We start from the raw sequence: 23682 nt of genomic DNA, 5'->3' as shown, positions 1-23682 counted from the left end.
TATCACCCTAGAAAAATTCATGTGTGAATATTTCCTGTCTCTATCATATATCCCATTTTGGGTCACTGTGCTTAAACTTCAACTCGAGAGTCTGGTTGTTAGAGTACATTAAATGGAACCATTTAGAGATAAGATTTCATGTTCTTACCCAGCATTTGAGCAGCTGTGCTCTAAGCCAGACTGCAAAACCCAAAGGTGCCCCTTCTGCTTGACAGTGTCTTAGACTGGAAACAGCGTTCTTCAGTTCCTGTGGCTTCACCACTTCGGTGGCACAGCACACTTCCGTGCTTTCACAACTACCTGGGTGGGGGCAAATGGCAGCTCTACTTTTCAGGGAGGAGGCCTGGCTGGTAACTTTTATCACTGATGGTTTCAATTTTAAAAAAGAGTCTAGATCCTGTTGTGTTGTCATCTGTAAGCTCTCTGACTGATTGTAGTGACTCACTCAGCCAGCTACCTGAAAGCTGATAATGACTGKAAGGTGTAAGTAGTACCCAGTCAAGTTTAATAGAAAACAAAAAAAAAAAGCTGCCTGGGCAGATTTCGTCTTACCTAACCCTTAAAATGTTCTTTTGCTACGTGCTTGCAGTGCTGACTTTTCCTGTCCTTGATGACAGAGGGAGTTGTCTTTTGGAAGTGTTCAAAGTCAGGGTTGGATGGAGCTTTGAAAAACATGATGTAATGAAAGGTGTCTCTGCCCRTGGGGGTGGAGTGGGTGGAATGAGATGGTCTTTGAAGGTCCGTTCCAGCTTAAACCATTCTCATTCTTTTGTTGATCTGCTCCTCTTTGAACACGCCTTACTTGCTCTCTCTGAATATCTTCCTTCTCCCTCCTTTTCCATGCGAGCAGTTYCCTTTCTTCTAAGGATGGTGACAGTGTAGGGGCAGCAAGATCCATGGTTTGTGAAGCATCTTGGTCTTCAATCATATTATTTCAGCAGTATGACTTTTAACATTAGAAAATAATTATATGCACTTAGTGTTTTACCATTTTTTACACCGTTGAAGTTYATTGTTGGTGTTTCCAAGAGAAAACTGGACACTAAACAGCACCTTTSATTAGGAAGAGCAGCATAAAGTGCAGAAGTTGTAAATATGTAATTTTCTTAAGCATTTCCCCTAACATTGATGTAGCTTTTTAAAGTTTTATTTTTAGAACCTTCTGCTTTAAGGGAAGATCTGTTGGGGTCTGTCTCTCCTAAATATTTTTGATGAGAGTGCTTGGAGGACACATGGTGTCCATATGTGCTTATGATCGCTCTTCGGTAATTACTTTGAAACAGCATGAGGAAGGATGAAATCCTGAGCAACAACTTCTTTAGAAGAACTTGAAAGCTGTCAGCTGTACCCAGCCATCCTGCCACTAGAATGGATCAACCAGTGTCAGTGAGGTCCTGTTATAAATGACTTTGTAATTAATAACAGGATTAATAGGATTTTGGTCAGTGCTCAATCAACATCTGCTCCTTGCCTCCTGTGCTCATAAATGTTTATTTCATTACAATAAAATGAAATGTAAGAGGTTCCTAGCATTTGCTGGGACCTAGCATTTTAGTGAYCTAAAATGTATTAATTGGTGTTTAAATGTTATTTCTTTTGGTTTATATTTAAAAATGAGCACAAGAAGTGGATTTACATWAATAAGATACTAAAACTGGTTTTARAAGTTCATGCTGTRTKCTGTTGTGCATTGCAGTCACCTTGYRTAATGAGTGGGGCTCAGACAAAAGAGTTGGCCTAATAAAACTGTAGAGGAATGTTTAAATTTCTGATATGGCAAGATGTTACTGTATACTAGTTTTCAGAGTTTGGATGTAGGAGATATGTGGTAATCAAACTGATCATAAGAGATTGKWWYYKGRSKTARWYTAMSYCWRRWWMCAATGATTTAAATGTCTTRTATGGTTTTATGGAGATTGTCCTGTGGGGTTCCTGTGCAGGGTAATTGGCCAAAGTGGGTTCAGTGCTTACCAATTTTATGACATAAGGTTTGCTTTTATGYTAGGGGAGAGTTGAATCTCTTTAGAGACTTAAGCTTCTTGTGATATCTTCTGAGAAGCTGCTGTATGATAGTATGTCTTCAGTTACACATTTAAACTTGTGGTGTTGCTAGCATCTACTTTATTTTTTTCTGGTAAGTGGAAGAACTTTTAAACACAGGAAGCTCAATAAACAGGGTTCATTAAAATAATAGTACACTTTCTAAAATCCCTAGCACTGATGCTTAATTTCAGGGGTGCATAAATATTTTCACTCTACATTGTTTGAATAAACTTATTTCATTGTTCTTCGACAGAGGTGTTAYGAACATAAGCAGTATAGAAATGGGCTGAAGTTCTGTAAACAGATCCTTTCCAACCCCAAGTTTGCAGAACATGGAGGTAAGTTTTTAAATGGCATGTGCTCTTTTTCTCCCTGTACTTTACAGTAGAGTAATTATTTTAATGTTTGGTAACACTTCACTGCTAACCTTTTGCCAATAAAGCAGTAAGCATCCAGAAACCTGTGTGTTAACCAGTTAGTGTTGGTAAGATCAGTCATTTTAAAGACTGATCTTTCTGGTGCTCATACCTTCCCATTCTTATCCTGCAAGTCAAAATGTCATGTTGCAAGTTTCCTGGTACAGGTAGGCATTAATTAAATCACTTTTCCTGAGAACTTGATATTCAGTCACATAAAAGTGAAAAACAAAAGGAAGAGGCTGAATATTGTTCAGTACTCTGTCAGCTCTGTAGCTTGCTACTTTTCTGAAGGAATAGTATTATTTTGAAAGAAGAAAATGGTTTTTGTTCCTTTGCTGTATTTTCAGTCAGCTCTTAATGCTGAGTTGAAAGTCKCTTTCCACTGCTCAGAAATACTTTGTGGTGGTTTTGTAACTAGTTTGGTATGGGTGAATGTGTAGAAGTATCAGAGTTGTGAATACTTGAATAGTTTTTTTTAAAGTCTCCAAATGTTTATAGAGCAGAGAGTTTTTATTGCCCTTTAAAATAAAACATTACTTCACATTTTGATGGAAGCAATATAAAAAGTTCGTTGCTATGTATCATATACTTKAATGAATAATCTGACAGTAGTATTCCATGTGAAAAAAGAATGTGAAATCTTGATAGGGGTAAATGAATCTGAATTTGCATTTATACTATGTTTACAGTTGCTATATGGAGCTTAAACCCCATGAAAATTAATGACTGATGCTTATTGAATCTTTTTTTCTTTCGTTTTTAGAAACCTTGGCAATGAAAGGACTAACATTGAACTGTCTAGGGAAGAAAGAGGAAGCTTATGAACTTGTGCGTAGAGGCCTAAGGAATGACTTGAAGAGTCATGTCTGTATCCTTTTTGAAATAGTACTTTTGCTGATGAATTGAAAAGGTTGATTTCTGCAACTGCTTGATTTATAGAGTAGCATRAAAGCCAGTTTAAACTTCAAACTGGAAGTTCAGAATTTTCAATTTCCAATAAATATTTTGTCTGAGCTATTCAAAGGGCAGATGCTTTGCAGTCCTTGCAGTCACAGTTAGCTCACATATTATTCTGGCATGCATAATGTATTTTTTTTATGATTAATCTGCAACTGTAAACTCATGGGGGGCATTTTAGCATGTGATTTTCTGTGGAAGAATGAGTGGTTGCCATTATATTGTAGAGACTTATATACTCAGAGTACAGGAAGTAGGAGCACTTCAGTTGTCTAAAATTGTGTTCAAGTAAGCCTAATAGTGTTGTCAGAGATCCTGCTAGTTTATTTCCTCCCCCAATGTGTGAAAAGTAAAGCTTACATAATACTATATGAACTGTATACATATAACTGGCAAAGTTCTGACAAAAAGAATTATAATGTATTTGTTCATTTATGAAACAGCTTGAGAGATGSTGCCAGCTGTTCTATCCATGTTGGAGCTCTATTGTCCCTGATYAAATTCAGTGGAAGCCTTAACAGAGTTTTCCAGGTTGGCATGTCTATGGCCTTCTTCAGAGGTCAGACAAGAAGTATGATGAAGCTATCAAATGTTATAGAAATGCACTGAAATGGGACAAAGACAATCTTCAAATCTTGAGAGATCTTTCTCTGCTACAAATTCAAATGAGGGATCTTGAAGGTTACAGGGTAAGTATGCATACTGAATTTTATCATCTTCTAGGGGACTGCAGCAAAGGCARCTGATGGATTAATGACACTTAAAAAAAAATTAGGTCCAGAGAGTTAAAACTATGTGCCACTCAATACTTTAGGAAAGTAAAAGCAGATGTGCTACTGAGCAAATACAGATTTAATGGCAAATTATGTTTCAGCTCAGTGTAGAATTGTGTGCCTTTTTTTTTTTAATGTTGTTTAAGCCAGCTGAARTTATTCTTCATCAAAACCAGTCTTGTCATTTTCTTGAAAGGATTCCTGCACATAAGAGGGAGTGTGTTCAGAGCTTGTCTGTTATCCAGGCAAAGAAGTTTGTATTTTTTAGTWACTTTGTGCTATATATGCCTCCACCTTTAAATCAGTGGCCCCCAATTTTCTCTTGGCAGTGGGTAATACAGAACAGAAGTAGTGTGCTGCATGAAACCTGGCCAGCTTGGGCATTAGTGAGTGACAGCTTCATTTTCTTTGTCAGGTGCTCATCTTTTAAGTTTCCCTTGCACCTCTCAAGTTGTGTTGTTTAARCACATTAGTTGGTCTCTTCATGTAATGTTGTATACCCTAAAGGAAGTTCTGTGCTCAGAGCTGTGTGGAGCCATTAGCTATCAAAAGTTCTCAGAGAATTTATTCCTGACTCAGGACAATTTTTAATCACTGATTCTTTTCATATTAGTCATTTAGAAATGTAGTTTCACTCTTGCTGAGACAAGAGAGYTCAAACTTAGCATAGGTGCCAAAGTGCATTTGCAAATGTCTGTTCTCTTGGCCTCTGGATAAATGTGAATACAARTTCTGTAATTTTTAAACATTCAAATAATTCATGGTTATATAATGCAGTAAGGATTAAATGTTAGGATGCTTAGAAGTCAGTAATTCATGGCTGATCATATGCTGGTTTCTGAAGAATGTGARTTTACTCTCAAAATTTGGAATAAGGTTGTGTTTTGGTTGGTTTKTTTCTTTGCTTTAAATTCCAGCCTCCCCTACTTCAAAACATTTTGAGTGTTCATCATTCTATTAAAACTGCTGTAACTAGTTTTAAGTTCTTTGTTAATCCCTACTTCTGACAGTTTGTGCAATTTCAGTAGAAAGTAACTTTTTTCCTTTTAAGTTACTTGAAAATACCTTTCAGGAGTCTATAACAAAACAAGAAATAGCATTTTCCTCAGATTAAAACTGCATGATACCAAGCAAATCTGTTGCATTTTCCAGCTGTAATTATCCTCTTGCCAAAGAATAGGGATGTGTTTGCGTGACCTGTGTTGCTTAAGAACACTTCCAATGATTTAATACATATGTACTTTCAAGGTTAATTTGGAGAACCAGTAAATGTTCMTGCAACTCAAACCAAGTGTCCTTAATTACTTTCTGTTCATAAGTGGTAAGACAGGAAAAGCACGTGTGTYATACATTAACAAAGTCTGACTCATCAGGATTTGGCTAAACATGTTATTTTGTGGGGGTTTATTTTTTTATTCAGTGAACACCATTATAGTTCAAAGTTTGTTCTTTCTTTTGGTTAATAAAATGCATATAGAAAATCAGAGTAAAGCCAGGAATATTAGCAGCTACTTTTTTTTTCAGGAAACAAGATACCAGCTGCTTCAGCTCCGACCTGCACAGCGAGCATCATGGATTGGTTATGCCATTGCTTACCATCTGCTGGAAGACTATGAAATGGCAGCAAAAATTTTAGAGGAATTTAGGAAGACACAGCAAGTAAGAGGAGAACATGAAATTCCTATATGGATTGGTGCTTAAGCTAAAAATAAAACATTGCTTTTGTGATGGGAAAGCTTCATGCAGTTTTTCAGTCAAATGCATTTGATCCCAAATTTTAGAATTAGAAGGCTGAACTATGTCCTGTGTCTGGTTTTCYTATGTAGACATCACCTGACAAAGTGGACTATGAGTACAGTGAACTGCTACTCTATCAAAATCAAGTCCTCCGGGAAGCAGGGCTGTATAAAGAAGCCCTGGAACATCTTTGTACCTATGAAAAGCAGATCTGTGATAAACTGGCTGTTGAAGAAACTAAAGGTAATCACTTTCTGAAGGTACATTTAAACATGTAGCATACAGTGGGATGTCCATTCTGTCAGTTTTTCCCATCTTTTGGAACTTTGATTTGTTTTTACATTGATTTATTTAATTTTGCTRTTGTAAAGGACTGCTGGTCTTCTAGCTATTCAGTCCCTGTCATGCTCTTCTGCCAGGTTGGTAAGACATCAGTGGAGTACAGATAYGCTGTTCTGAAACTTTCAAGCTAAWATGTGTTTCAAACAGGAGATCCTAAATTGATGTCCTGAAGTTCTGTCTGAGTAGTGTACCCAGACCCACGCTGTTAAGCTGTGATAGTGGCCCTGACAAGGATACCATGTGCTGAAAGGGAAGAATCATCTTTGACATAGCAGAAGGCATTTACATGTACTCAGTCACCCTTGCAGTGTATAGAATGAGGTGCTTCAGTGAGGCAACCCAGCGTAGGCTTCTGTTGTATTACAGGTGCAYTCTTAAAGTGTGCTTTGTTCCTCTTCTGCTTGATACTTGTACAATCTTTCTGTGAAAATGCCAATCTRTTGAAGTTACTGCTTGTTCTTGGCCCACACTGAAATCTATTTAAATTGCTTGAAGCAAAGAGAAAAAATCCTTTTAGTCTGTAATTTATTCATGTAGATGTTGTAGCTAGCTCCCTATTTCTGCTGATAGTAATCTCACTGTCTTGCAAAATGGACCTGGGAATTGAGTAGTGATGGCATTATTGGAGGTGTGTGTGCTTCCTCAAGGAAAATGATTGCCGATGACTCTCCATGGTAGCTGACTATCTTACTTGGTTTGCATCTAAAAAGAAATTGATATAGAGATTATACTATCACAGATCATTTTTGAAACATAGTAGCAGGACTTTTGGTGGTGAGAGTGGTTTTTTATTACTTTATTTTTCAATCTGAAAGATCTTTCATGTTCTGTGTTGACATGCTGTGTGGCGTACTGCTTAAAGATCCAGTGTTGGTACTGAAATAGGGTTTTCCAATAGGACTTCATTAAAGATAAACACCAGACCAAAACACAAAACCTAGCAAGTTACCAGACAAAAAAATGGAAATACTCTTTGTAGTCTGTGTGCTTTCAGTGGGATACAAATAATTAATTTTCCCAGGCACAGCTCCTGTTGTGTTTGGTCTTGCTTGGCTGCTGTGTATGCTACAGGAGAGACTGCTAATAAATGTGTGTGGACAAATTTGAAGCACACATGCACATGCCACTGTGGATGAAGTAGAACTGACAACCACTGAAATTTGTATTGGCATTTTCTGCTGTTRAAAAGAAAAAAAMATTGACTTTGGAGAAAGAATTAAGGTTTATTTTCCCGAATCTGTCATTCTCAGTGAGTGGACTATTGATGTTTTCCCAGGCATTAGATTCTGTGTGTAGTCCTCAAGTTATTCTAACTATGGAAAGCAGTATCTCTTGACAAAATTGCATGTCAGTTGTGTAACATAGGGAAGAAAGAAGGTAAATTGCACTTTCCTCTTGAAACCGGGTWAGAAAATCTTGCCTTAGTCTAGAGTGCTGCTATGCACCTCTGCTGTGTAATCTGTTCATGCCTAACATTTGCCAACAGCAAAGTTTTTTAAAATACAGTTTGCTGTTGTGAAATGGGAAATTGACTCATGTTGCAGTTCCAGCATTAGCGAAGATGCTTGTACAGTTGATAGACCTAATCTTTGTCAGTTTTAACTTGKATTGAAGTATAATTAGAAGGAAATYGGTTTTYAGAATCTTGAGAATTCMTTCATCAAATCAGTGGTTTGATTACAAACACTGAAGTTAGTTTCATGAAATGCACTGAAGAACCTTTCTTCATTCTTACACTTGCAGCTTTGCAATTTCAATTTGGTTTTCAACATGCTGTAAACATCAAATACCATATACTGCTTTTAATTGCCTTCTGCAGTAAAAGCTGCACTTAAAGTAACCAGTCACTTCAGTGAAAAAAAAACAAGCTACATTCATCTTGCTTTTAAGATTAAGTTTTCAGGTGAATTTCAGAAATTACTGACCGAGTTGTAAAATCTTACTGTTATTGCAGATACTGTCAAAGTAAAAGCATATCTGTCAACTAGTTTGTGATGCTAATRTGCTCATTTTTTGTAAGATATTAGAATATGTATGGAGTTAAGGATTATCCAATTTTTTACTGTAGAATGGTTTATGTTGCACTGTGTCTTGTTACCGTAATGTAAAACTTMATGTTTTTCACACAGGGGAACTCCTGCTTCAGCTTGGCAGACTTGAAGAAGYAGTTGAAGTCTACAAAGGACTGCAAGAAAGAAATCCTGAAAACTGGGCTTACTACAAAGGCTTAGAAAAGGCACTTAAACCAGGTAATGATTTTATGTCTTGTAGTAAATAAGATTTTTCTGCATATTTGAAATGAATATTTGTATGAAAAGCTTGTATTACTTTAAATACTAAAACTACTATTTAAAAAGTCTCCATTTAAGTTTTGYTTTTTAGTCATAGTATGTACATACTGTCATAATGTTAGAGTTTTTTAAAGACTGGAAGTACTTCTTGCAGGTTGTTACCTTGTCTTATCAAAAATCATAGAATCAAAAAAAACAAAGTCTGTGCATGGTTGAAAGAAAACAATTATTTCTTAGATGACGGTTTTAATTTTGAATTTTTCTTTTACTGTCTCTTAATCTTACATTGTATCAGTTTTAATAAGACTGAGGAAGCAATTTTCTTCTTTAGGAAGGATAATAGGCATKAATTGTTATATATTCTGGTATATTCTACATATATTTTTTTTAGCCAACATATATATCACTTCCCCTGTCTTCCTTTTCCTTCCTTGCCAAAAAGGAAGGGAAAAGTAAACTGAAATTCTCTTCCAGCTAATATGATGGAGAGACTAAAGATCTATGAGGAGGCCTGGACTAAATACCCAAGGGGACTAGTTCCAAGAAGATTACCATTAAACTTTTTGTCTGGTAAGTGCATTTTTGTTGAGCAGGTAGTGATCACTACTTATGTTTCTTAGATTCAGATTTAATAGTATAAACAGTCTGCAATTGATGAGTAATGTCTGGTAAAACAAAATCAACAGGTCTTTTTCCTCTCAAGGTGAAAAGTTTAAGGAATGTCTGGACAAGTTTTTAAGGATGAATTTCAGCAAAGGTTGCCCACCAGTCTTCAATACTTTGAGGTCCTTATATAAAGACAAGGAGAAGGTAAGTGTTCTAACCAGWTTTTACATTTCTACCTCATAACTGTGGTGTATTGAAGAGATGAAGGAAACAGTTTCTTCAGTGTTCTCTCCATCAGCACTGCTTTAGATGGCCTGATATAGCTGGAAAAATAAATGAAGTACATACATCAGGCATACATGTGCCAAGTTGGTAAATGTAGAGAAAATTTAAGATTTACTACTTCTAAGCTGTGTAAGTGCTCACCTGAAATGTTCACCAGGGGAGGCCTAGTCTTCATTTGTTAAAAATAGAGGTGAGATTGAGTATGTTCCCAAATGTAATGTAATTCAGGATATTGCAGCCTTTTCTTACCAAAAATAACAGGTTTGGATAACACCAAGAAGCTCAWATTGAAATAAAATACTATCTGGCCTACAGATTATTTTTTCTGTGTCATGTCTTGTATGTGTAGGTGGCAATCATAGAAGAGCTCGTGATAGGTTATGAAACCTCTCTAAGAAGCTGCAGGTTATTTAACCCAAATGGTGAGTGCTAAGAGTCTTGTGCTTCATGGAAGTAGGGCCTGGTGTAAGCATTGTGTGTCCATTCAGAGGTGGGGAAATACAGAATGAAGAAATAGAGGTGATGTAGGTTTTTTCCATTTTTCCCTGAACAACAGAACTGAGCTATAGCTCTCAAATATAAAGTCTGTATTCAAAATATAGTCACTTATTCTAAATTTTTTTTTCTGGATTGATGAATTTAATMATCTCTTTGCCGTTTTGAGTTCAAGTATGCTATTTTCAATACTTGAGTTTATTCAGGAAACTGAAGTTTGAAAGCTGTATCAAATCTATAACTACAGAAATTTCAAACTAACCAATACATACTAATAGCACAGTCTTCACGGAGAAGTGTAATTTTGGAGCTTTTCATGGGGACTGGGTTTTGTGTTCTTGAAGGTTTTACATATCTGGCTGCTATGAGGGAATACTTGGAGCAAAGTKCAACTCCCTTTTCCTTAAAACCACAGAAGGACAAGGGAGCAGYATATGCTTAGGTGTTGCATAGACTTAGAAACTCATGTACCTTACTTGGAACCAGTTGTTAGACAGAATGAACTTTAGTGGCTGTATTTGTTGTGTTCTGCCTCTGGTGTGTTGTTTTAATAATAAACTAAACAAAAAACCTCTCTCCATTATACTCCTGCCAGATGATGGTAAAGAAGAACCTCCAACCACTTTACTCTGGGTCCAGTATTATTTGGCTCAACATTATGATAAAATTGGACAGCCATCCCTGGCTCTAGAATATATAAATGCTGCTATAGAAAGTACTCCCACTTTGATAGAACTCTTCCTTGTGAAGGCAAAAATCTATAAGGTAAGTTTGGCTTTTTCTTAGTGACCAAAGGTTAGTTGTTTTTTATGAATTTTAGGGGAGTTTCTAGATAAGGACATTGTTTAGCTACTTKAGGTGGGATTTTTTGCTGCTTATGAAAAAGCTCTTACTAAGGTTTTTAACTCAATGAAGGACAAATRTACAGTAAAATGTGAATTCTCAGTTTAAAAATCACAGTGATAAATTAGATTGAATCTTAAGCCCTGGTTTTTTTTTAACTTCTTAAAACAATTTCTCAAGTCACTATGATATTATATCTGAATGGGATTATCCAAAGTGGTTCTTTAAGCATTTTCAGGAAAAACATTCAGTGCTAAAAGACTAATAATTCCCTCACGAGGAAAGGTATTTAGCTGCTTTTTTTCTTTAAAGATCTGTTTGTTTTTGAAGAAAGTTATTTTTTAAAAGTCTGAAAAAATCAAGTAATTGTATCAAACAGTAGATAAAACGTGCATGTTTTATGAGTTACTGAATCTGACTTAAATTTCTATTTCTTTAGCATGCTGGAAATATTAAAGAAGCTGCAAGGTGGATGGATGAGGCTCAGGCTTTGGACACAGCAGACAGATTTATCAACTCCAAATGTGCAAAATATATGTTGAAAGCAAACTCCATTAAAGAAGCAGAAGAAATGTGTTCTAAGTTTACACGGGTTTGTTGCACTTAACTAGAGGTTTTTGGAATAATGTGGGCCTAATCCTTTGTGGAATAACTTTTTGSTTTAACTTTTTACTATCATCTTTACTATCATATTTAAGTTCTGTTTCAGAGCAACAAAGATTGCTTGCTTCAGTAATGGTAGTCCATAGCAGGTTTTGAATTAATCTTGCATAAGGATGATTCCATARTATTAAGTGAAAACTCTAAAGCTTGGATTTGTTTTTTTTTGCCAGGTAGGAAAAATAGAGCATGCCTGTTTTAGAGAAGACTTCTGAGAAAATAATTTTTGCTCAATAATCTTTGGGTTTAATGTTGATTCTTTAGGATACTTGAAAGACCTGGTAAAGTTGTCCCCATGTCTCTTTTTTCTAATGATAGCAAGTTAGAATCAAGATGTCTCTTGGAACATAATTTTKGTGTGGCTAACAGCCGAGAGGCTTTCTGAGCTGTCTTCCTTGTGTAAACAAACTTTCATCCTCAAGTCCTTGTTTATCACTGATGAAGGAAAGCTGCATGTTGCACCTTTTTTCTTTTTATTTTTCCATGTGCTTGCATATGACCAGTTATCTGGTAGAACAAGTTTGTGTTATGGAAATCACATAATTTCATGCATGACTTTTTGTCCCTGCAGAACCCTATTTTGATAGGTTTAATGGTCATRCAGGTTAGTTACTTCTTTTAATTTACTTTGCTGTTATTCTTTCATAACTGAAAGTCACAACAGCTCAGTGAAGTCTTTCCAGACTATTTGTCAGATGATAATTTCAGAATACAGGCAGTGCAATTTGTTTGTTATCTATGGGATACAGGCAACACACTGTTGAGATTGACCCACAAAAGTAAAGCTGTTCCTGTTTGTTTGTCCCATTTTCTCCTCTCTTGAGGAGTGGGAGAAACCAGGAATGTAAGGTAGGTTGAATGGAGAGGAGAGCCAGCAGTGTTTATTGAGGAAATCTGAAGCATCTTGTGAAATGAAGGCTGTGTGCAGGCAAACATGAGGGGAAGGAAAGTTCTGTTTTRTGTGCTTTGTGTGGAGGTTTTAATGCAAACCCACTACAAATTTGGGTTAATTTGACTTCTCTCAATGCCTTAAGCAACTCTAAGCTGATGTTAGAAAGTAATCATACCAGTTACCCAAACCTGAACTTAGAAAGTACAATTTGATGAYGTTGCTCTTTAGAATCCTATTTATCTCCATTTGGTCTTATGTCTAGTGATCAAATACAGGCTTCTTAATTTGAAAAGCCAGTAATTAGACTAGTCCTAGATTAAAGTAATGAAAATGGAACAGACACTTTTCCCTCATTTTTAGGTGCCTAAATTAGGCTGTTTTGAGCRCTACCTTTCTCTTTTATTGCTATGTTCTATGGATCTATGCAAGTATATACAAATACCAGCTTTGAAAGGCAACTGTAATCCCCTTTTTTGATCTAGAAGGTGCCATAGTTAACAGTATTCCTTTTTGCCTTGCTTCTCCTCTCTAGCACTGATTACATTAGAAATAACCTACTACTACTACTGTGAGGATTCTTAGCTCAATCAGGAGTTCTCTGGAAGATACAGATGGCAGTTTTAGTTGAGAAAAAAATCCTGCAGGATTTCCTGTAGGTGTCAGTGTCTTGCCATGGGCTAGAACTTTTCTGCCATTTTTTCCATTCAAAATGTGGTGTTTGTGTGCACACAGTATTAAAAACACTGAATGAAGGTCTCTCCTAACCTAGAGGTGAGGAACTGTCACAGTGAAATGGTCACTGCCTGGCTCTTCATTTCTGACTCTTCCACTAAGTGTAACAAAGGTTTGGTTTTTGGGTTTTTTGTTTTTTGTTTTTTTAATTAATGAATAAAGCCAAGTCGATCTTAACTGTAATTTCCAACTTTTAAGACTCCAGGTCTGAGATTTAGCATTCGTTTTCTTTGTTTGTACTTTTAATTAGGACAAGATAAAAGAAATAGCAGGTGGCTAATTCAATGAGATCTATTTTTATATAATGCTGTTTTTGTTTTTAGGAAGGAACCTCAGCAGTAGAGAACCTGAATGAAATGCAGTGCATGTGGTTTCAGACAGAATGTGCACAAGCCTACAAGGCAATGAACAAATTTGGAGAAGCACTTAAGAAATGCCATGAAATTGAGAGAGTACGTATCCAACTCAACTGCATACATTGGAAAACACTGGTTTAAGTTTACTCTGCTGGTATTGCTTTCCTTAATAGTAGGGGTGTATTTCATGTAGCTTTAGGAGAGATTTAATTTCAGGTTGGTTACTGGCAAGTTGATACAGTTACATTTCTGCCTAAAAATGCCATTGTAAAGTGTATTATGAAGAGATTTTAGAAAGGTACTTGAAGATCCAGATGAGAGTARAAAACTGTCAAAAATAATCTTAGTTTTGGCAGTGTACATAAAAAATGGGTATCTAAGTGCAAACTAGGAATATATGTACTTTAGGTCTGAAAATGAGTGGGTGAGGTGACAAGCCCATCCTTAAAGGACAGATGTCAGCTACTGTTATGGCATGTTTTAGAGATGGGCACTGTATGTTAAAAAAACTCACAAAAGTATTAACTGTCTTCTCCTGAAAAAAAAAAGTTTAAAAGGAGCTGTTGGAAAAATAAGTAGAAAGGTAAATAAAAAGTAGACTTCTTAAAAAAGAATTTTAAAAAGAAAGTRGAAAAACAAGTAGAAAACTTTTAAGTAGAATTTTTATTTAAAAGGGGAAATACTTGCATGTTAAATGCAGATCCATAATGAAGTAAACAACAAAAGTTTGAATGCACAACTTTAAAAAGAAGCAAGTGTGACTTTGTTTTTTTTTTAAGCACATAAAAGTCTAGAAAAAAGACCAGACCAGCTGAGGGTGTACAAGTAGTGCTGAAAGAGCAGAATTTGGTAGGACGCTGTGCCTCTTTGTGAATAGAGAGTTGTAAGGAGATTCCAGCACTGTTGCTCTTCTGCAGGGAGGACTCAGCTYTGGAATATTCTCTGATTAGAAAAAAAAGTGATGTAAAATGATCAWAGTAACCAGGTCTAGTGAAAGGTGYTCCTGCCCRTGGCAGGGGGTTGGAAATAGATTACCTTTAAGCTCCCTTCCAACTCAAGCCATTTTGTGATTTGGCAGGACTGTTTTGTTTGCACAAATGCTTGAAATACATTAGTGGAAGATTATTTTGTGTAAGAATCTATTAGTCTTGTAAATTGTATTGGATACCAGAAGAGATCAGCAAATGAAGCACTAACTTAGGCCACCCAAAAAACTAAGGATTTCTAAGAATTTTAAGTCACTATGTTTAATTTATTTATTGGATTAATTGGTTGAAGGTGTAGTAAWGTTCAAAAATAAGATAAGCAAATATTTTGAATTGAGAAACTGTCAACAAAGCTTTTGTAAGAAAAAGCAGTGCCTCTTAAATCTTTTAGAGGTGCCAGTTATGCTGAGAGGACAGTCTAGTTGATACAATGCATTCCAGGTTTTAGAAACCCTTTTTGTATCATACTTCACACCATAAAGGATCTGAACTGCCTCAGAAGTAGGGAAGTTGATGTCATGGGTTTAATAGCTAATTCGTGGCTGGGGAAACAGAGTGGAAGCAAATAATCAACTTTTGCAAGAAAAAGAGTTTTATCATGGAGGTTACTAAGGCATCTCTGTAATTTCCATTGTTTCATAGATGACAGAAAAAGACTGAATAATGCAAGAACAACATCTGTGCTGTTTTAGTACAAAGTATAAAATGGCCCATGAAGTACAGTGTTCAGCGTTGTAGTCAGTGACAGATTCTCTGCCTGTGTAGTAAAAGTAGTGAAAGATCTTAAAATAATTATTGCTGCTCAGGAAAGAAATCCTGAAACGGTTATAGATAATGCTACCAAAACTGTGCTGGTGTGGAAGAGCAGTCAAAAGGACATGTGATGAATTGAAACTACAGAAGTAGTACTTTTCTTCCATTATTTAAATCTGTCACACTGTTTACATCTGAGTGATGCACCTTCTTAAAAATGTGCTAGTAACACAACTGCTGTGGAGTAACTTGCAGAGGAAGAGCCTGAAATTGGCTTGTTATGCTTACTGTTCAATTCTGAGCTTTGACAAACAAAGCTGAGTTTAGGATAAGGTTATATGAGATCATAAGTATGTGGAGAAAGTTCAAGAAGGGAATTTTTTTGTTTGRGAAGCAGTGAAAAATCAAAGGGACATCAGGTGGTAAAGAAAGCAGAGCTTGAACTAAAGGAAGTACTTTGTCACACCATGTCTGAATTAAGTGTGGAATTCATTGTCATAGTATTTAATGGAAGTTAAAATGATACTTTTGAATGAAAATAAAACTGGAGCTGTTCACAGAAGAAAAATTCTTCAAATGCTGTWTAAGTACAATGAATGTAGAACCTTAAACTGCAAATTCTCGGAGGTAGTTACTGTTAAGAGTCTAATAGATGTATTTTGGGTATGGGCTAAGATGCTTTCTGTCCTTTTTTTTTGGAGGGTTTTGTTAACATTTGTAATAGTTGCAATTTGTAACTTGTAGTTACAATTTGTATTTGTCAAACAGCAAGTTTTTACTAAGTTATTATTTTGAAAGTCCAGATTAGTATCTGATTGTTAGTACTTGCTAGATAATGTTRTGTTACGTTTTGTTAGCATTTTGTAGAAATCACAGATGACCAGTTTGACTTCCACACTTACTGTATGAGGAAGATCACCCTTAGGTCTTACGTGGACTTGTTAAAATTAGAAGATGTGCTTCGACAGCATCCCTTCTACTTCAAAGCAGCACRAATTGCCATAGAGATCTATTTGAAACTTCATGATAATCCCTTAACTGATGAAAATAAAGAACATGAAGCTGACACAGGTATTYAACTCTCAGATTTGTTAATCATGTGGTTTCACTAATTAGTGGATATTTTAGGAAGGTCTAGCATTCATTATAGTTGTCAACTGTAGTAGCCAAACCAGAGTTGTACACAACTCAAAGTAGGCAAATTGCAGCTTGGACTGCATGTTAAAGTAGATGTTCTGGAAGTTAAACTAATGTATGTTTTTATTCTGATTATTGTAAAATAATTTGAGGTTTGTAGTGTGAATTGTAGCTCCTATGTACAAATGTTTATATTATGGAGTGGCTGCAAAAACATGAATTCTCATGGTGGTTGGTTCATGRAACAATAGATTGAAGCAGATGTGCTTGGTGGCTCTTTCTAAGGATTTTATCAGAGTCCAGAAATTTCACTGAGTAGCAACTTAAATATTATCTCTTGTTTCTGATGTAAAAATAATGTTTAAATTGTCAATTTAATTTTTTCCCTCATCTCTGATTGGCAAGCAACTTAAGTAGTTATGGTTTGGGGCACCTCAAGTGGTACAAATAGAGGTTAGAGCATCCTTCAAGAGGAATTTGTCAAGTTTTAATATTCCACTAAGGAATTTGGGAGTTATGAAACAGGAGCATAGACTATAAAATAATCTATCCATAGTAAATAAGCTTTTAGAAAGGTAATGACAGCATTGCTTGTTAGTAGGTAGAATTGAAGGAAGGTGATGTTGTTGTCTGACAACTGCCTGATGCTGTTAATACTGACATCAGTGTTGTGTGKTTTTGTCCTTTGTGTGTGTACAGCAAATATGTCTGACAAGGAGCTAAAGAAGCTACGAAATAAGCAGAGAAGAGCCCAGAAGAAAGCACAACTGGAAGAGGAGAAGAAAAATGCTGAGAAAGAGAAGCAACAGAGGAATCAGAAAAAGAAGAAAGATGATGATGATGAAGAAATTGGAGGCCCRAAAGAGGAACTTATCCCTGAGAAACTGGCAAAGGTGCTTACTAATGTAGTAATAAAGACTTAGAAATTTCTAGAAAAGTTGCAGTGTGCACACATAAAACTTAAAAGCTGTTCACGTAACTTGTTTAATTTTTTGGTATGGTGTCTTCACAGGCAGCAGAGTAGTTTCTGTTCATAAAAAAAATACGAAGAACAACCAACAGTTCTTGTTTGAGTAATCCCAAACCCTCTAATGTGCAAGATATCTTTCTGTAAAGAACCCTTGCACAGAGCTAATTTTTCTGAAAGCTGTCCATTTTCTGGATWACACTACCTAAAATCAGGAGATCTTGATCAGCATCTAATTACTTCCAGCTTGCTGTTGATATTTTGGCTGGGACTGTCASCACGACCTTGGAGCTTTCAGGAGCCTGTCTGAAGCTCACATGAGCAGACTGTCATGGGCATTTATTCATGGGCATTTATCAGTCATTTACCATCATCTCAGGCCCACATGTGTAGGATGGTCTGGGCAGCCACACTGCTCTTTTCAGTGCAGGTTCAACTCCAGCTGTGCTCACTGCTGGTGTATGACAGAAGGAAATGACTTGTGTTTCTATAGCAAAATGTGATTTATAGTTATCAGAAAGCAAATAATTTGCACTTTTTAGTCTGTGTTTAGATATTAATATTGAGTGAAGGTTGCAAAATTTGTAACAGAAGAAATTCTAAGCATCTTATGCACTGCCTTAGGAGAGTAACTCCCAGATGTTACTCAGCAATAGCTGRTTTTTGTTGTTGTAGTTACTAGTTTTGTTGTTGACTTCATTGAATTTGTAGGTTGAAGCACCTTTGGAAGAAGCCATTAAATTTTTAACACCCCTGAAGAACTTAGTGAAGAACAAAATAGAGACTCATCTTTTTGCCTTTGAGATTTATTTTCGAAAAGGTAGGTGAGAAAACTTAATGAAAGCAAGCAGTTTGTGAATCATAAAAGTGTATATTGGAACTTAAGCAGCAATTATTGATGCAGTGTGAGGAGCCCATCTCTGTCAAGACACAACTTTTCACTGGACCAACACCTCAGCAATGAGCAGTCTGTGAAAAACCAAAGTTGAACATTTGGTGATTATCCACTTAATTCACTGGTTAAATAGATGCATGTTATTAAAAACAGCTTTTGCAATACACTTAGCTGTAAATTCTTCTGATCATTCTACTTTCAGACAATAAATACTCAGGTAACATAATGCAGTGAGTTCCTACCATAGGTTTTTGAACATTTGTCAACTCTGTTTTTTTTCCAGAGAAGTTCCTTCTGATGCTTCAGTCTGTGAAGAGAGCCTTTGCTATTGATTCTAGTCATCCTTGGCTTCATGAGTGTATGATTCATCTCTTCAGCAGTGGTATGTATYTGTTTGGTAGAACTTCATCTGTGCACACTGCCAGGTGATGCCACCTGCACACAATCATAGATCTTTTTAACACAGTTAATTCAAAATATTTAAAGCATTTAATGCATTTAATATGTTAGAAAGCTTTTTAAACAACTGATTCTTGCTAAAATTAAGCATGTTTATTTCACTTGCATCTGGATTTAGGAGTTTGCTCCAGTATTACTAAAAATTTTTAAGACTGTGAGCAGAATGTGAAGCCTGAAAGAGTGAGGTAGTGAAGAAATGGAAACTGCAGAGTGAGRAATGTGGCTTTTCTGCTGACAGCCTGTGACAGCATGCAAGGAGAGGGCTTGGAACTCTGTCCTTACTGACAGAAGGTGGAAGGATTCTCTCCCTTCCCCAAAGGTCACTGTTTCTGATGGGGACTACAATYTAGTCACTTTGAAGAATTGACTTGTATGATGTTAACCTTTGAGCCTAACAGGTTTTAATTAGTAAGAGGGAGAGCATATTAGTGTAAAAAACCTTTGGCTYTTTCTAAGCATCAGAAAACTGCCACAGTTAAGCTTCTTCCAACCACRTCCAGTATATACCTTCTCAAATTTCATGCATCTTCCTTGCAGATRCTTTCCAATTATATTAATCATGTAAACATGAAAAATACTAAAAGAAATACATAAAACATATTTTGTTGTRATTAACTGTGCTCGCCTCAATTAACTTCTTTTTTCCAACAGTATCTGAAAGTAAGGATTTGCCTGATGCTGTTAGAACAGTGTTAAACCAAGAAATGAATCGGCTTTTTGGAGCAACTAATCCAAAGAACTTCAATGAAGCTTTTCTTAAAAGGAACTATGACTCACTGCCACATAGGTTATCAGGTATTTTACCTTTCTCCTTGTTCTGCCTTCTGCATTTTCTGTGCTTCTCTGACAGTGGTATCTCAGTATCAGCCCCAGTGATGTAACAATCACTCATTCAGGAGTGCTCTTTTTCTCTGTGTTTTTTTGACAACGTGATTGCTAGGTTGTCTGTGGTTTTCTTTAATTTTCTCTTTTTGGTGCTGAAATAAAAATGTTTGGGCCTGTCTGCCCTATTGCTTTTAACATGTGTGGAATGTTTAGTAGTTTGTTTGGCACTTCTCTTCTACCTGTTTAAGCTTTATGCTCCAAGTTAGTTCCATTTTGAAGTACTGCTGCAGAGTTCAGTACCCCCCTGTTACTCATACTACCTCTATTTTACGTTTGTTTATAATGGTTTTGGTCATCTACTGGGTGATGAGTCTTATTTTTCTTCCTGTAGCTGCCAAAATGATGTACTATTTAGATCCTTCCAGTCAGAAAAGGGCAGTGGAACTGGCAATGACTCTGGATGAATCCCTTATTAACAGAAATCTTCAGGTAACATATTTATAAATTTTAAACAACTTCTCTTGTGTCTGTGGAAGCTTTAAACAAATTTTAGAGGTAAGAGGAAGCTGAAATAATTTCTATGCCTTATGGTAAAGAGGTGGAGTCGTGAGAGAAAAGGGGTGTCAGGTTCATCTGAGCTGAAGTATTAAATATTGGTTTTGTGCATTTAAAATAATTTGGTTTTGTGATAATATGAAAATGGCAGAAGAAACCATATTATTGCCACAGGTAATGGGAAAACTTACTAAACTTGACAGAATTCACAAGGCAAAAGAAAAGATAATGGTTTGTCTGAGCCTTGACTGTCACACAAGCAACTGTTGGCAAGARAAGAAGTGGCCCAGACTCTGGGAAGGCTTTCCATTACTAAACTTTCTGCAAGCTGTGGGAATTACCATAATTTAATAAAAGCTGCATGTGCTCATTTTTGGTCTCAGTGTGTATTTAAGTGAAAAGCTCACCAAATTCTGAGTCTTTGCTTCATTCTAATGGTCATGAAATAATTTCCCTGAGACAGTGCCTGCATGCCCCTTTCCCCACTTCCCCACYTTCATCTGGGAAGACAGTCACTTGCAATTTACTGTGCACTCAATTTTTTGTTTCTGTTGCAAGTCAAATTGGTAAATGCTACTTTAAAACTATTCTCTTCTGGGCAAAAATTGGAATTTTCAAAAAAAACGTATCTTAGGAAATACACCGCGTCCAATAGAACTTGAATTATGAAGGATTTTAAGTTCACAGCAGAATTTTTGGACCAGCCAGAGCAGGTGAAAAGAGACAATACTGGACAATTTGCTTTGATTTATAGACTTGTTTAGGGTGTTAAAGATTCAGATCCTTTCTCTGTTCCAGCTCTTGTGGTATGAGACACAAACTTATGTCTTTTATATCCTAAGTACGTATTTAGCATTTTTCCTAAAATTGTCTTGTTGGGGTGTTGATTTTTGGGTTGGGTKTTTTTCTTACTGTTTGAGTGGTCTCAAAGATTTTATCTAGATTATCATTAGATTTAGAAAACAAAAATTAATTTGTGTTCTATTTGCTGGTTGTTGCCTAGGAGTGGGATTCTGGGAATTGATCTGGGGAAAGATTATGTGTAACCAAAAATGCTTGGTTGTTTTGGAGGTGCTAATTTGGTAGGACTAGAAGAAGCTTTTATCAACTCAGCAGTGTATAAACATCCTGTACACTGCATTGTGATAAAACTGGAAGTGTTGAATTTAAACATTATTGGTGCCAACATAAAGTAAGAGTTGGACTTCTAGTGAACTTCTATATGGGAAATTGGGAGCCCTAAAAATGGAGARTCTGAAGGAGTCCAGGGGTTTGTTGAAAGCCATTTTTGTGTGCAAAGAGATCAAATTTATTACATTTCATTTTAATAAAGACCAGGTGTCTTGGAGCATGCTGCAGGCTTAAAATCAGATATATTTGACCTTCTGTGGATGCCAGTATTGCAAAGAGTAAATGTGAGGAAAAGGGGYCATTGAGGAGAACTCCATAACCCTACAGCAGGAGGACAGAGCAGTTAATCTCAGTAGGCAGAAGAAATAAAAGCTGTACTAAATGTCAGAGGAGCAGGAAAAGACTGTCTTGCTCTGCTAATGCCTGSACACAGCTATGGGCAGGTGTTAAATGCTGTCAGGCTTTAGTGGAATGCACTGGGTTGGTTTCTCATGTTTGGAATGCAAACTGAAAAAAAATCCACAGGAAATCTCCTTTTCCTGTTCTAAATCATGAACAAAAATGGRCAGGAAACTGCAGATATCTGAAAGATGTGGTAATATCAGACTAATTTGATTTGATTCAAAGATGTGTTATGTATTGCTGAAATGGTCAGTGTGTCCCAAGAYTAATGGGGTTCTTGGTTGCCAACTAGCAAGAATAACATTTTTTTAGGAAAATAAGAAACAAGTGACAAATCAATATTTTCCTTTTGCAATCAAGATGTCTAGCTGTGTTTTAGATCCATTTTTAAATTGCATTATTTCAAATAAAAAATGGTATTCCATGCTGTGTTAAAATGTCATTTGATGTTGAGGTGTGTGACCCTTGAAGATGGTTTGTGGCAGAAATATTATTTTAAATTTGTGTTGTGAGATTATTCCTGTCTCAGACAGCAGAATTGCTGTTTGAAACCTGTGGACAATAGTAGTTTGTTTTATTTGTAATGTTGTATTTATGGTTTATGAGTGTTCAGCTGAACTTTTAAAAGAAACATAACACTTCTTTATTTTTTTCTCTTTAATTAGACTTGTATGGAAGTATTAGAAGCTTTATGCGATGGTAGCCTTGGAGACTGTAAAGAAGCATCTGAAACTTACAGAGCAAATTGTCATAAGCTTTTCCCTTATGCTTTGGCTTTCATGCCCCCTGGATATGAAGAGGATATGAAGATCACAGTTAATGGAGATAGTTCTGCAGAACCTGAAGAACTGGCCAATGAAATATGAGCAACTTTATTGGAAAAAATGACGTTGGACCATATCTGGTGTATAATATTTTTGTCACGCACCTGCTGAATTGTTGTAACTTACACAAAGAACAGAAGGAAAAAAAAAAACAAAACCCGTTGCCTTCAAATAGTTTTACTTTTTTTTATCCTGCTGACAAAGTATATATATAAAATATCTAACATATTACTGGTTATAGGTCGTTCGGTTTCTTAAAAACTAAAAGCTGCTAAATTTGAAAAAAAAAGGAAGAAAATAAACAGCCCTTCTCCTTACCTACCCACCCACGTTTTTAAGCTAATTTATATGAGACCTTGAAGTGTGTAGCCCTCAGAGCAGGTGTGTGGCAGAAATATTAACTTTAAATTTGTCTTGTGAGATTACTGTTATCTCAGACAGCGAAACTGCTGTTTTAGCACTGGATTCTTTCACTGAGCACAAAGAGTTGATGGGGCTTTAGCATCTGACTGATTTTGATACGGGGGATGATTGTGTCCATAGGAAGTATGCAATGTGAATCAGAATATACAGAGAAACCTGCAACATATGTGTTATGTTGGAGGGGCTTGGACATATGGATATCAAGCAGAATTAAGAAACATAGTGTGTTCAATAAGCTTGTTGTGTCTCTGAAATTCACTGTACACGATCAGTTTGGTGTTCTTGCACCACAGTTTTTACCTGAAGGAACCAGTTAAAAACGGTCTCTCTTGGAATTAAACTTGGGGTGGGGACGGGAGAGGAGAATCAACATTGGTGTTCTTGATATGAACCTATTGGTGTAGGTTGGCCAAACTTTTTAAAACTGTAATGCAAGAACCAAATAAAATTATGCACTGTGATGTGGCACCAATTAGAAAGATCCGCATGCATTTTTCACATAGAGTGAAAACAAAATGAGAACATACTATGGCTTGAAGTTGCAAAGAGGAAAACTCCTGATTACCATTTTGACTGATCAAGAGACTAATAGATTAAAACCTCAGCAGGCCTTGTTCACGTTATGCAGAAAAAAAAAAAAAAAAGTGCTGCAGTTTAGATACCTCTGGAACTTTTCCACAGTGTCACAGGTTTGTAATACTTGAAGCCCTACATTTCTAAGAATATATTTCTTGCTCAGTTGTTTCAGGCAAGCCCAAGACTTTGTAACTTTTAAGGGGCCCAAGATTTTTTTTCAATAACAGACCAGCTTCTTATTCCTGCAGTTACAGATGTAATTTCCTTTGTCAAACATAAGGTACCAAATATAATGCAATAAAACGTTTTGAAAAACAA

At 36.2% G+C, this 23682-nt stretch overlaps 1 protein-coding gene across 1 annotated transcript in view; it reads left to right on the top strand.

The window, feature by feature from the left end:
* The window catches only part of NAA15 (N-alpha-acetyltransferase 15, NatA auxiliary subunit), a 36135-nt gene extending 12453 nt beyond the window's left edge, over positions 1–23682 (top strand). The window contains exons 2-20 of the mRNA XM_057380697.1: positions 2297–2381; positions 3226–3330; positions 3951–4108; positions 5717–5851; positions 6019–6172; positions 8401–8520; positions 9037–9132; positions 9266–9372; positions 9803–9875; positions 10544–10713; positions 11231–11383; positions 13399–13527; positions 16028–16241; positions 17007–17200; positions 17986–18094; positions 18453–18551; positions 19280–19423; positions 19845–19942; positions 22207–23682. Coding sequence (XP_057236680.1) covers positions 2297–2381; positions 3226–3330; positions 3951–4108; positions 5717–5851; positions 6019–6172; positions 8401–8520; positions 9037–9132; positions 9266–9372; positions 9803–9875; positions 10544–10713; positions 11231–11383; positions 13399–13527; positions 16028–16241; positions 17007–17200; positions 17986–18094; positions 18453–18551; positions 19280–19423; positions 19845–19942; positions 22207–22407 — 2544 coding nt within the window. The 3' untranslated portion in view covers positions 22408–23682. The remainder of the gene's footprint in view (positions 1–2296; positions 2382–3225; positions 3331–3950; positions 4109–5716; positions 5852–6018; positions 6173–8400; positions 8521–9036; positions 9133–9265; positions 9373–9802; positions 9876–10543; positions 10714–11230; positions 11384–13398; positions 13528–16027; positions 16242–17006; positions 17201–17985; positions 18095–18452; positions 18552–19279; positions 19424–19844; positions 19943–22206) is intronic.

Source organism: Malurus melanocephalus, unplaced genomic scaffold, assembly GCF_030028575.1.
Source record: "Malurus melanocephalus ecotype Western Australia unplaced genomic scaffold, MMel_1.1 scaffold_466, whole genome shotgun sequence".
In the NCBI taxonomy this organism is placed as follows: domain Eukaryota; kingdom Metazoa; phylum Chordata; class Aves; order Passeriformes; family Maluridae; genus Malurus; species Malurus melanocephalus.
This window is presented reverse-complemented; position numbering and strand designations above follow the sequence as displayed.